The 14,489-nt window shown below is 35.1% G+C and overlaps 1 protein-coding gene across 1 annotated transcript in view; it reads right to left on the bottom strand.

Moving 5' to 3' along the window:
- Positions 1-482: 482 nt before the first annotated feature.
- The window catches only part of Kank (KN motif and ankyrin repeat domain-containing protein 2 kank), a 65,396-nt gene continuing 51,389 nt past the window's right edge, over positions 483-14,489 (bottom strand). Inside the window, exons 10-12 of the mRNA XM_089089917.1 lie at positions 13,981-14,073; positions 3,656-3,763; positions 483-939 (exon numbers count right to left, since the gene is read on the bottom strand). Of these exons, the coding sequence (XP_088946043.1) occupies positions 745-939; positions 3,656-3,763; positions 13,981-14,073 (396 nt within the window). The 3' untranslated portion in view covers positions 483-744. The remainder of the gene's footprint in view (positions 940-3,655; positions 3,764-13,980; positions 14,074-14,489) is intronic.

Here is a 14,489-nt window from a genome sequence, read left to right on the forward strand (position 1 = left end):
TCAAGACAAAGAAAAGTGACAGAATAGATGTAAAATTTATATTTAGGGCTATATATTTGCACATTAGGGGGGGGGGATAAAGTATTTTGACCGTGTGAAGTTAGAAAACAAGTCTTACTACATAATATGCAGAATAATTGTAAACCCATTTGTTATCCCCCCCCCAAAATGTGCAAATATATAGCCCAAAACTGTTTCTAAAGTATTATACTTTTATCTCAATTTAACATTTGTAGTTAGGATTTAAAGTCTGAGAAGGATATTATAATAATATTAAATATTGATTATATAAACTCACAAAAATTAATTATTTTTAATTTTTTTTACGTTATAAATAATCGAAACAAATAGGAGGGGGGTCGAAACTCCAAACGCCCCCTGGAAACGGCCTTGAACAAAAAATTTTAAAAAAATATATATCTTGAAAAATAGGTGACATTTAAATTATTAAAAATATTGTAGAATTATTCAGATTATATCTATTAAATATTCTTATTTAAAAATTTCATTTTCATTTTCATATTCATCATCGACGCCTCTGTTTCTCACAAACAACTTTGATCATGACAAAGAGCACAAGAGCTGTCGAATCACAAAATGTAAATGAGTTTGTTACAAACTGCTCAGGAATTAACAAATTACGACGACTAGTAAAAATAAGAAAAAAGAAGAGTTGAAATGTAAATGCACCTTAGCACCAGGCATAAATGGACTTGTGTAAATAGTTTTTGGCATGATGTTCACTTAGATCAAAGTCACAGATTCTGTTCTAGACCCAGTGGGACTTAGTGAACCCGGCGTTGAGCCCATGGATGACCTTCTAGCAAGTCCTACAGTCGGATAAGCTTCACCACGTTTGAATGTCACATGAGCATACAATACTGCTCCATTGTCACGATGACCAGGTTCCACACTGATACTGAGAACAGTGGAACCATACTAATAAAATTCAATATAAAAAAGTGGAAAAACATAAGTGCAGTACCGACAATGGATCCAGAATTTCAGGGTCCCACATAAATATAAAAAAAAAGATCTTACAGAAATCCATGTTTTTTGAAGCCCCGTGATCAGCCTACAGGTTATAACCTATTCCTAAGAGCTATACTTCCGTGAGACATCGTTGGAGCCAATACATAGTGGGCTACAACGTAAAAAAAAAAAAAAGAAAAAAAAAAGTGATAATTACCATTTTACCAAGCTAGGAATGATGCAGAGAAGATCAAGAATATAGCAATAGTGCATATGACAGCTATAAGGATGTGAATATGGCTTATTTTGACTTTTGACCATGCTATTTCTGATCAGTGCGGTGGACACAGAGAAAATTTTAGAAACTGTACCAAAGTCCCAAAATTTGAACTAAAGTTGGATGAACTTCTGTTTTTTGTTTTTTTTTCCTGAGGGGGGGGGGGGGTAAGTAAAAATACTTTCTTACTTTTCCCTTAAGTTTCTATATAGTTTTAAATGGAGTTTCAAAGTTTAGACAGAATGAAAGCTTGATTTTTCAGAAATTTACTAATTTTGACTATAATTTTACTCATGTCTCTGTTAAAAATTTTGACTATAGGCTGCCTTCCCTTCTCTCCGATTTAAAAAACAAAACGAAAAGATTGCTAGAATTTTTTTCTTCCTGTAGAAAAATTCCCCGCGGTATTTTCCGTGGGGGGGGGTTCCACGGGATGGTGTCTTCTGCGGGGGGTATTTTCCGCGGGGACATCTTCCAGGGGGTACTTTCCCGGGGTGGTATTTTCCGGGGGGGGGGGTAAACCCCGTCCGCCGAAAGGTGATAAGAGTGAGTGTGGTAATTACCAAGGTATTAGTCTGGTCTCTGTAGGTAGCAAATTATTTAGTAATATGATAATTTTCACATATAATGGTGCGACTTACAAATTTTTGAGACAAGGACAGGGTAGCCTTAGGAAGGCTAGGGCATGTGTCTTCCACATTTGTAACTATTACATTATAGTATAGAAGTGCCTGAGTTATCAAACACCTTTGGTCCTTAGTTTTATAGATCATGAGCAAGCGTTCGATTCTGTAGCAAAGGTCTTGACCGGACAAATAAATTAAAGTGATTAGTGCTACGTACGAGAATAACACTATAGCGGTCAAGGTAGGAAATGAGGCTAGCAGCTGGTTTTGTGTTAAATCAGGAGTTAAACAGGGTTGTGATCTATCCCCCTTTATATAGATCATTTTGATAGACTTTGTCTTAAGGAGCACAGGAAAGGCAATGACAGACCACGGAATCAAATGGGGAGGAAAAAGTCTCCTGGACTTAGATTATGCTGATGATTTACGCATCGTAGATGAGTGAGCAAAATGAATGAACTTTTAGAGATTTTGCGAGTTCATGGTGCTAGAATAGGTTTGAAAACTAATGTTAAGAAGACTAAGTCACTAAGACTAGGATTAAGTGAAGATGAAAAGGTGACATTGGGTAAAAAAAAGATTGATCAGGTGGACAGCTTCACTTACCTTGGTAGTATTATTAGTAAAGACGGTGGGAGCAGTGAAGATGTTAAAAGAAGAATAACAGAGGCTCAGGGTGTTCTTTCACAGTTAAAAAAAAGTTTGGAAGAATATGAAGATAAGTCTGCAAACCAAGATTAGAATATTGGAAGCTACAGTGATGACAGTGGTCAAATATGGCTCTGAAGCATGGGCGCTACGAAAAGCAGAGGAAAATTTGCTTATGTTATCCAAAAAAAATTGCCTACGGATTGTTCTGCGTAACCAACTGAATGAACGTATTTCAAAAATTAAAATGTACGAAAAATATGGTTCAATCCCGCTTTCCAAGGTTATAATTCCAAAAAGGTGGAGATGGCTAGGGCACGTTCTTCAAATGACAAGTTGCCGAAGACTGTCCTTTTCGGCCAACCGTCTAGGGCTAACCTGAAAGAGGGTCGTCCTCGTCTGGGATGGAAGGATGTCATGAAGAAAGATTTAAAGGACATGGGAGCTTCATGGGACGGTGTAAAGAGGGAAGATTTGAATAGATTGGGATGGAGAAGGAGCGTGTGTAGCTGTTTGCCGTGAGTTGTTAGTAATATTAGTAGTAGTCCCTACTGCAAGAAAGGCAAAGGAATAATTCTTCGGAGCCTCATTCACACTGATGCCTTAATCAGGATACTTAAAATCAAGAACACAGATCAAAAAGCTTAATTTGGCGGTCAGTTGACGCACTGCTCCTACATCGATTATCCCCAGGAGTTCAGCTTTATACTCCTTTAAATACATTATCCCAAAATGACCTAAAGCATTTTTTGCCGGCTTAGACTACCGAGTCTCGCATGTTAGGCTAGTAATTAGATGGTACCACCAGGTATCTTAAGCTCGAGCTTTCCCAAACTAGGCCCATGCGGTAAAAGAGGCATATGCAGTGAATCAGATGAAAATTTTGACGTCGTCCAAGATAGAGTTTTCAGGGATTTTATTTTATTTCAACAATAATTTCAGTAGATTTTATATTTTTAGGATTATTTCTTAAAAAAAAGGTAAGAACCGAAGAAGACCCAAGGTACAAAGAGAGGCTGGAAAATCTCTTGAAGTGCTTTTTTACTAGCATACAAATAGATTAAGCTAGAAGAAGCTATGCAGTCATGAAATTAAGGACACATAATAAAGAAGCGATAAAACAGAATCTTACATTATCTTTCAAGTTGATATCACAGTCTGGTTGAGCAATGAGGAACTTAATAATGTCAATATGCCCATGCTCAGCTGCACACATCAACGCACTGCTGCCATCTACATCCTAGAACAAAATAAAACTATAACCACAATAGAAAATAAATAAACTAAGAATAGTTGTTCTTTTTCTTCCAGAAGTTGTTCTTTTTTGCCATATATATTTTTGTATTATAATGACGCAATTGGATTGATCTCAGCTTGATATTAGGGGACCCAGAATTCCAACCCAGCTCAGAAACACACTGCAGGGCTCGAAATTTGATCCCGGTGAGGAGATCACACCAAAACGTCTCCACGAATGGCGCAGTAGGAGTGATCTACGTATGTAAACATTTTCAGTTCCCTAGTTCCATCTATTCATACCTGAAAACCAGTTTTTTTTTTCGATTTTTTTTACTGTTATTCAACTATTAGGATTTATTTTCGTTGTACAAAGTTTCTCCTGGTTGCCCCACTGAATCATGAAAAGAAACAAGCGGAAACCTTTCCCGTTTGAAGAAAAAACAACCTGAACGACTGCCTGATTTATCTGCGTTATATAGTCGATTATTTCAATATGTTACGTCATGTATTGCAAATCGATTATGTCATTTCAATGGAGATTTTACGTATTTTTCCTCTCTATTTTTTAAAAAAAGAAAAAAGTGATCAGTCCTTCTGCCCTGGTAATGACTGGGAAAATCATGTACGGCAGAGTCAATCCCCCTGGACATATGAAGCGCCAGCCGTGGCGTGAGAAAATATCGGCTCTGAGGGTTAAGTCCCACTTGCCACTGATTATTAGCAAGTGGTGGGTAACTTTACCCTCTCTTTTCAGGGACAAAAGTTTATAATATATAAATTATGAAATCAATCATGCGTGCCTCCATTTCTTCTTTGCATTCTAAAATATCTAAATTAATCAGTTGCTATTCAGTCTCTGACCTGTTAAGACCTATTTGTTCTTTTAAAAGGATAAAATCCCAGTTTTGAACAAGTGTTGAAAAAGGATTATATTCGGAATCAATTAGATACTAAATTTATTCAGAAGCAAGAAAATATTACCTGAATTCATTCGACCGGCTAGCAACAGCCTAGCGCGCGTCCGTTCCCTGCCTTGATGTATTTTTGTTCATTTATTAGCCAAGAATGATCGAAATACTGAAAATTGTAGTGAATTTTCTGTGTCAAAAAAAAAAAAAAAAATGAAATAAAAAATTAAAGCTGTTGGAGCAGTAGCAACTTGACTGAGGATCATTAAAGCTGATTGCCGTGGGTATATTAAAGGCTTAAATAAAGCTTTTCGAGATAGGCGATTTTTAATTTTTGGTCCCCCTCCAACCCCTCTTTGCTGTTGTATTTAGTGTTGAGGATGGTTAGAAAAAGGAAGAAGGCCAAGCAGACAGAGGAAGCTATGGCGCATATATTGGCATCGGATACTTCAGTTTTGAATGACTCCAGCTCACCCGATTCAAGAAGAGTAGAAAACATTTCACTGAGGTCGTTAGCTGACACCATTAGCACAATTTTGACCACGATTCAGTCAAATACTGAAATTCTGAATGATTTATCTGGATCAGTTAAGTCCATTGAATCCCGATTATCACAGCTTGAGAATTCAGTTGCTACCTCTCAAAAGGAAGTCTCCGAATTAAAACCTAGAATAGCTACTGTTGAATGCGAGTCAAAAATGATAAAAACTAATTTATCTCTATTGGCGGAAGAAAATGTTCGTTTGGTGTCTGAGTTATCTTTATTGAAAGGGAGTACAATGAGAATAGAAAGCAGAGATACTGAAAAAAAAAAATCATTGCTTTGGAATGTCCCAGTTAATGACGAAGAATCACCTAAAAAAGTGTTTGAAAAAGTAATTACTGATGGAATTGGCTTGAATCTGGATTTTGAATATTCAGTGGTAAACATTAACCGTGAAAGAAAATTGTTCAAAGTGGAAGTTGCAAGAAAAGAAGCCCGAATTCTTATATTGAAAAACGCTAGGAGGTTGAAAAACAAGTCAATTTTAGAGTATTCCAATATCTTTGTGACGGATGATGCCCCAAAATCGGTCCGAGGCATTCAAAAGAAGCTATTTGCTGCGAGGTTAAAATTACTCAACAGTGGAGTTAATCCTGGTGATGTTTGGGTGACGAAATTGATCCCACCACTTTTGGGTATACGCCAGTTTCCAAACACTGAGCCTGTAAAAGTAACTGTTGACAAAATAACTAAGGATTTTATGGATTCAGTTTTGGCTCGTATTCCTCATAGAGTTGATACTGATAGGGGTGGATTTGGCAGATCTATGGATGAGTGAATTTTTTCTTTTTTTAGTTTATTTTCTATATTTGATTTGTTTGAAGGTTGGCTTGGTCGCGCGTAGGGAAAAATTGAATGAAATGAAGGGTAGAAATAAAAATACAAGTGAACAAAGTTTTTTGTCTGTTTTTTTTCTTTTTTGTTTATTTAGTTGTAGTTTGGAGGGAGTGTTTGCTTGGTTGTTACATTTTGGTACTTACAGTGCTATGGAATCCCTTGTTGTTTTTTTCTTTCGTATTTCATGATGAATTGTCTTAATAATAGGCTATCACTACTTGAGAGAAACCCTGTAGATTTTTTTGAGGAATCTGATGTTATTTTGAGAGATGGTTTTGATGGTATTGGCGAAAACATCCATAAAAGAAATCGTCTAAGTATGTTTTTTTGTGTGATTTTGTTGCAAGTGATCATGAATCCCAGGTTAGGTTTTTTCTGTATTTCATTTGAGTTGTCAAGGGTTGAATTCTTCCTATAATTATTTGGTTCAATTTAGTTCAATAATAGGAGATATTGGTGTTATAGGTTTAAGAGAAACATGGTTGAAGGATCATTTTGATTCTTTATTGGCAATTAATGGTTATAATTTTTATGTAAAAAAAAACAACGGAGAAATCACAGACACGGTTGCACGGTTGCACAGACATGGCTGCCTACGTTAAGTCGTGCCTTGAGGTTAAGGTAAGGGATGACCTTTGTCTTTATATTGAGAGGGTTTTCGAAAGTTTTCTAATTGAGGTAGTTCTGGCGAATCGAAGCTTTTTTTTTGTGGTTGTATATAGACCTCCTTCGGCAGCTAGTCAGAATTTTTTTGAGGTAATAGAAAGTCAATTGGAAAAGCTGCCATTGCCTACAAGTCCATGTGCAATAATGGGAGATTTTAATGTTGATGTGAGTTTACAAAATGATAGAATTTGCCGTAATTTTTGTGATACTTTATTTTCTTTTAATATGGATCCTTCTGCAACGTTGATTGATAATATTTTTGTAATTTTCAATTATAAGGAGTCGTGTGTTACCCCTAATGATATTTCTAACCAATGTGGAATAATGAAGGCTTTTGAAGTTAATGGATTTACGTGTGGTTCTCCAAGAATTGATAATGAACGATTTTATATTAGTAAGACTTCATTGTTTTTTTGTTTTTAAGCTGGAGAATTTTGATTTGCCATTTTTAAGCAGTTATTGTACGTCTTCTGAAAAGTTTGATCATGGGTATAAGAAAATAAGTGACCTTTTGAGGGAAGAGTGTCGGAAGAAAAAACATATTCTAGATAGTAGAAATACACCAAGGAAACCCTGGATAACGCCAAGTTTAGTAAATTCAATTAATCGAAGACATTGCCTTTATAAGTTGAGTGTGATAAGTGGTAGGGCGAGTGATAGTAGAGTGTATAGGAATTATAATAGTGTTTTAAATAAACTCCAGAGGAGGGCTAATAGGGAACATTATTTTAAGGAATTTAAAAACTGTCAGGATAATCCAGCAAAGACCCGGATGACAATTAAGTCAGTCATTGGAAATAATGCTAATAAGCCACCATATTTAAATCAGTTGGATGTACCAGGTCAGCTTGCCGAAGGAATGGCTTCCCATATTTCTAATATAGGTTATAAAATACAAAATTCGATTGAAGTTTGTCCTGAGGATGGAACTTTTAAACAGTTTCTGGGCCCTTGAAGTAATACGAGCATTTGGGTTACAAAAGTGACTGATCAATAAGTGATTGACATAATGTCTTCAATTAAGACCAGTGCTGCAGGATCTGATTATATATCTTTGAGGATAGTGAAATCAATTTTACCACTTTTTGCGCAAAATTTTGTTGATCTGGTTAATGGTGGTTTTAAAGAAGATTCATTCCCAAGAGCATTTAAAAAAACAAAAATTGTACCATTATTTCAAAAGGGAGACCCAAAAGATTTTAATAATTATAGACCGGTTTCACTACTGCCAACTTTTTCAAGAGTGATGGAGAAATTAATATTTGTGAGAGTGGATAGTTTTTTTAGTAAGAATGGATTTTTTTTTTAATCAGCTAGGTTATCATAGAGGTTATTCTACAGAGGATGCTATCCAGTTCCTGACTACAACAGTAAATGATGGCCTTGATAATAAATTTTAAGTTGGTTCAGTTTTTCTAGATATATTAAAGACGTTTGTTACTTGTGACCATTTGATCTTATTGAAGAAATTAGAAAATGGAGGCATTCGCGGGAATGCGCTGCAACTTTTTGCTTCTTATCTTAAAGATCGAGTCCATTTTTGTGAAATTGGAGGTCCATCAATGGATCATAAAGTAAGATGTGGAGTCCCACAGGGGTCCCCCTTGGGACCACTATTGTTTGCAATTTATGTAAATGACCTATACTTAGCCCTTGGTGGGCTGAATATTGAAGTTGGAGTGGCCCAAAGACAACGAGACCCTAATCAAGCGACCCTAATCTAAACGAGACCCTTATTGCTGTTTGCAGATGATACATGTCTTACGATGGCAGCAGGAACAGAAAATGAATTACTAACTATGACAAGAGATAGTGTGTCAAGGATAGAAAAAACGATGAAGGGTAATCACCTAGAGCTGAATTATAAGAAATCTCATTGGGTATTTTTTTCTAGATCGCCAGATTATTATCCTTGGTTAAGGGAATTAAATGTCGGATCTTACCGTATTGAGCGTGTGCCGTCTGTGAAGTATCTTGATATTTCAATCAGTGGATGGTGTAATAGTGGATGAGACTCTTAGTTTTTTAAAGTACATACAATATATATCATCTAAAATTGCTCGGAATGTAAAGATGCTGAGAAAGTTGAAATAATTTTTCCCAGTTAACATACTTAGATTGACATATTTTTCTATTGTCCACCCCTATTTGATTTATTGTTGTTCGGTGTGGTCATCTACTTTTCAAACACATTTGAAGTCATTACGTGCTCTCCGAAATTCGGCGATTCGGGTTCTTATTAATTGTGACAATCGTATATCAGTTAGAGATAGTTGTAAAAAAATTAATATTTTACCAGTTTCAGGTCTTTTATTTTTTTAAGGCTCTGTTTATGTTTGATATATTGCATAAAAATGCACCTGAATGTTTGATTGGTATCATTGAGAGATATCAGCCTGTATATGAGACAAGGAAATCATCAGCAATTAGAAAACAGACTAAAAGGTCTACAAGGTCTTCATTTTCGATTCGCCATGTTCTTCCATCTATATGGGAGTCCCTTCCTCATGATATAGTTCAAGAGACTGATGGGCTAACTTTTTGTGGGGTGCTTAGGGACCATTGTTTTGGTATTTATGATTTATGACTTCTTTTTTTTATTTATTAATTTTATGTATGTATGTATACGTATGTATGTATGTATGTATGTATATATGTATATATGTATATATATATATATATATATATATATATATATATATATATATATATATATATATATATATATATATATATATATATATATATATATATATATATATATATATATATATATATATATATATATATATATATATATATATATATATATATATATATGTGTGTGTAATATATATATATGTATGTATATGTATATATATATATGTATATGATATATATATATATATATATATATATATATATATATATATATATATATATATATGTATGTATATATAGTTAATATAAGGAAATAGTATATAATAGTGTTGTTATATTAGATTAGTATAGTGCAGGGTCTCAAGTGTTTTTTTTTTTTTTTTTTGCTTGTTCTTTGTTTTGTTTTTTGTTGTTAGGAAAATCCATTGACAAGTGATTATCAATTTTGTAGTTTTGAGAATGGCTGCACAAGCCACAAGCCATAAGGCTTGTTGGCGAATTTGTCTTTGTATTGTTTTTTTTTGTGTTTTTTAAAATAAATTCTCTCTCTCTCTCTCTCAATCTTAGGACAATTTTTGGGCCACGAGAATGTACACAGGCTATAAAAACTGACAAATACAATCTAAAAAAAGAAAATAAAACAATCTAAATAGCAGAAATCAGACGCCATGATGAAAGCGTGCAAGGGCTGGAGGCCCCAGCTACCAAGCCTAGAGATCGGAGAGGTGCAACGTCCAGGGTTGCCAACTGGACATATTTTATGTCCAATGGACATATTCCTGTGTGCTGGGACATAATACCATAATAGGGCAAAAAAAGGACATATTTTAGAAATTTGGGACATAAAAGGGACATATTTTGCAAATTTATGACCCAAAATAGAAAATTTCCCCGCTGGATACATATTTTTGTAAAAAAAAATGTCGTTTTTCACCAAATCAGTAATAAAACTAATTGTCTAGCACCAAATTTACTTAACTACTGATATTCTACTGATTTTTTACAAACGTTATTTTTTTTGCAAACTTTATTATTTTTCGGAGTTGCTTGCTCTTTCCCGCAGACAACTATCTGCAAATACTCTTCAAATTCTTTACAGGTTTTTATTCTTTCATCTATAAACGATTTTATTTCTCCTTGCTTTTACGCTACAGTCAAGATAATAGGGAAGCAGACACCTTTTTCGTTAACAATCGCTTCCGGCTTCCTTTAGTCAGGCAAACACATCTGCCTATTTATCAAGTATTACTAACTGAAAATGAAAAGTTAGCAAAAGAACAAAATTAGATTATTGATGATCTGGAATCAATTTTGATGTCAATAGATGTACCAAAAAAGTTAGCTTATTGTGCTGATTCCAAATAGACGATATTTTTTAAGTTTATTGTTACCCATTGTTACTCATTGTAGCCAAATTTTTAAAAAAGCTGAAAAATACCCTATCAGAGTCAAAAATTTTTAATGAAAATCACTCCATCAGATTCAGCGCATCAGAAAACCCTACTGTAAAGGTTCGAAGCATATAATTATAAAAATAAAATTGTGCAGTTTCTGCCAGCAGAAGCATCATGAATTCGTATATAGTGTGTGATATTACTTTTTCCAGGGGCGATTGTATCAAACGAATAGTACTAGACTATCGCTAGAAGGCTCGTTTAAGCGAAAATTAAAAGATCTAGTGTCTTTTTTAAGGGACCAAAAAATTGAATGACAACTAGCCCCCGTCTCACGTCCTTTTTTCCTGAAAGGCGTCTGACCAAAACTTCGAGATAGCATATGAATAGATATGTCTTTGGAGATGACATGACCCCTCAGAACCACCAGAGGAAGGGCCACAAGTTATGAAATTTGCCCATTGTTTACATATAGTATTTGTTATAGGGAAGTATACCGACATTTTCCAAGCGAGGAAGGAGATCTTCTGGGGATGGATTTTCTATGGGGAGACTTTCCCATTGGGATGGAAGTTTCTGGGGGTGAACTTTTCAGGGAAAATTTTACATGGGGAGAATTTACCAGAATTTGCATACAGAATGTGTGTTATTTGTCTTTTTCTCTTTGTTTATCCCATTGTACATGTGGAGTTGGAATTCTCTTGGGATCTTTTTTTTTTGTTGGGGGGGGGGGGGAGGTTCCACGGGAGAAATTTCCATGGGGGAATTATCACCAGGAGAAATTCTCCATGGGAAATTTCTGGGGGATAAAATTTTCAGGGGGGGTATTTTCCAAGCACGGCCCAATGACCTTAAAAAGATCAGAAACTAAATGAATAAAAGTCTTTCTTTACATAAAAGTATGGTAAGGACTATTTTTCAGGCAGAATCGTAAGCAAAAAAATTTCTGAGAAGGATTCGCATTAGGGATAGAATTGTTCAGGGCTAATTTCCCGGTAGAAGAATTTTACATGGGAGGAACTTGATATAGAGGAATTTTTTCGTGGGGAAATTTTCCACAGAGGGGGTGGATTTCTTAGGATTATCTGAAAAACGATAAATACAAAAACTAGTTTTTTTTACTGAAAGTAAGGAGCGACATTAAAACTTAAAACGTACAGAAATTATTCCGTATATGACGGGGGCTACTCCCTCCTCAATACTCCTCTCTCTACGCTAATGCTTGACCTTTTGTCTATTTTTTTTAGAACGATTCTTGAAACACAAGGGCCGTGTAATTGAATCATTTTTTTTTTTTTTTAAGCTCTTGAAAAGATTTGGGCGTGAAGAGAGGGGCATTGAGGAAAAGGCAGCTCCCTTAATATATGGAATAATTTTTGATTGTTTTAAGTTTTAATGTTGCTCCTTACTTCAAGTAGAAAAAACTTGTTTTTTATTCAATGAATGAAAGAGAGATAAGGTTACAATTTATTTTTTACTTCTGACCAAGGCACATCGTGTAGAAAAGGTTGTCGTTGAAACTTCGAAAGCGGCTCAATGGGAAATTGAAAGTTCTAATAAGAATCATAAGTGATTGGAAGGCGAAAAGCCCCCCCCCCCAAGCCCTTCATTTCCCCAAACACGTCCAATCAAAATTTTGAGATTGCCATTATGTTCAGCATATATTAAAAGTTCCAGGAATTATATTTTTGTGGAAGAACCCCCCCCCCCAAAAAAAAAAAGCTTTCAGGGCAAGGGCTACGAGTTATACTAGTTCTCCATTATTAACATATACAATTTCTACGGAAGGGTTGGTTTTATAAACTTTTGGAGGGGACTCACTGGACTGAAAATCAGATGTTCTAGTGCTATTTTAAAAGTCAGAAGTGGCCAGAGGCAAATCAGCCACCCCCCTCCACCCGCGTCTTTTTTTCCCTAGATGCATCCAACAGAAATTTTGAGAAAGCAATTTTGTTAAAAATGGCCAAAAGAACATATAAAAAAGCCTTCAGCGTTTACACAACCCCTAAGAGCTCTGGGACAAGGGCTGTAAGTTATGCCCCAGAGGCATATAAGGTTTTATGGAATGGGTAGTCGTACAAACTTCAGATGGGGCTCATTTGATTGAAGTTTTGTGCCCTTTATAAGAGTCAAAAGTGATTTGAGCCCCCCCCCCCCGCCTATTATTTCCGAAAACCAGCATCCAATCAGAATTTGTTGACATCTATTTTGTTCATCATTGTTCAAAGGTCCAGTAATTATGCTTTTGGGGATGTCACATCCCCAAAGCACCCCATCTACCTTGCGCTCCGCAACGTCGCTTGACTCCTGGATTTTACCTTATGAAATGCGCAAGAAATACTCTGATTGGAAAAAGCTACCAAAAGAAGTGAAAATGCTGACCCTCATGCCGACCATATCTGTCAGGTGGAACTCTCGTAGGAGGCTGAGGCTTAAGCTCCCACAATTAGTTTTTTGCTGTTTACATATTTTTATGAATTTTGTGCTTTCACACTAGTTCATTTTGTATGCATATACTAAATGAATCTTTTTCGTTTTCATTATATTCGATGTTAGCTGACCACTTTGAAAAAGGTTTACAAGTCGTAAAAATTCTAGTTTCTGAGATTTCAAGATGAACATATTATGGACATATTATAGACAAAATTATGAACATGGTTTGGCTGAAAAGGACGTATTTTTGGATGCTCAAGGGACATATTCATTGACCAAAAAGTTGGCAACCCTGGCAACGTTAGGCTATATTTGCGATCCTAAAAGCCAAGTCACCAAATTTAGCCAAATTTGCCAAATTTGATAAAATATCATAGACTGTTTACTTCATTAATTAGAGAATAGTAGAAATTATGGTATGAGGCAAGCTTTCCCTTTAAAATTGTAACCCAAAGGGTATGTACTAAGAAAATAGATAAATGGAATTTAACTGTTTAAAAAGAGGGAAGTTACTCCCATTTCAACACACAAGTCTTGGAAAATACTGGGATTCTTTAAAAGTTAGATAATTGTTATTGAAAACCTAATGTAGGATATACATTAGGATTTTTTTTTTTTTTTTAATGTATTAAAGCTAGACCAATTGGTGAGCCTTTTTAGCCCAATTGAACTAATTTGGTCAAATAATTATTAATTGTGCTAATTTTAAACTTTTTTCTTTACACAATATGGCTAATTAATAGAAATTCCATTTCAATTTTTACCAGCCCAGCCGGCAGCATTGATAGAAACTCACCTGAATATTAATATCTGCTCCAACAGCAACTAGCAGCATTACCATATCCAATCTGCCATGGGAAACGGCAAGCATCAATGCAGTCTGACCATGCTATAAGAAATGACAGGTATTATTCAACGAGGCAATCAAATGAATAGAAACTACTTAACGAATTAGGTTAATTTAAAGTAGGCCTACCATAGACAATGAAAATAAAAGGCTCTTGTAATTGGCTAGATGAAAAATTGGTCATATTATATATGTTACCGTGAACGTCCGAAATACCTTTTATTTTTACTTGGATTTAGACAGTGTTGCCAGTCAACTTTTTCAGTTTAATGCAAGGTTTGATGATGACAGGTTAGGTTAGATTAGGTCTGGTTAGTTTAGGTTGGGTTAGGTTAGCTTAGGTTTTAATCCAATTTCTGATATTTAGAACCAAATTTAAATTAACTTAACCTAATTTAACCTAACATAGCCTAAACTAACATAATCTAACCTAACCCGACTTTAACTTTTACGATTAT

Source organism: Artemia sp. Qi Xiang Cuo, chromosome 1, assembly GCF_049724085.1.
Source record: "Artemia sp. Qi Xiang Cuo chromosome 1, ASM4972408v1, whole genome shotgun sequence".
Classification (NCBI taxonomy): Eukaryota; Metazoa; Arthropoda; class Branchiopoda; order Anostraca; family Artemiidae; genus Artemia; species Artemia sp. Qi Xiang Cuo.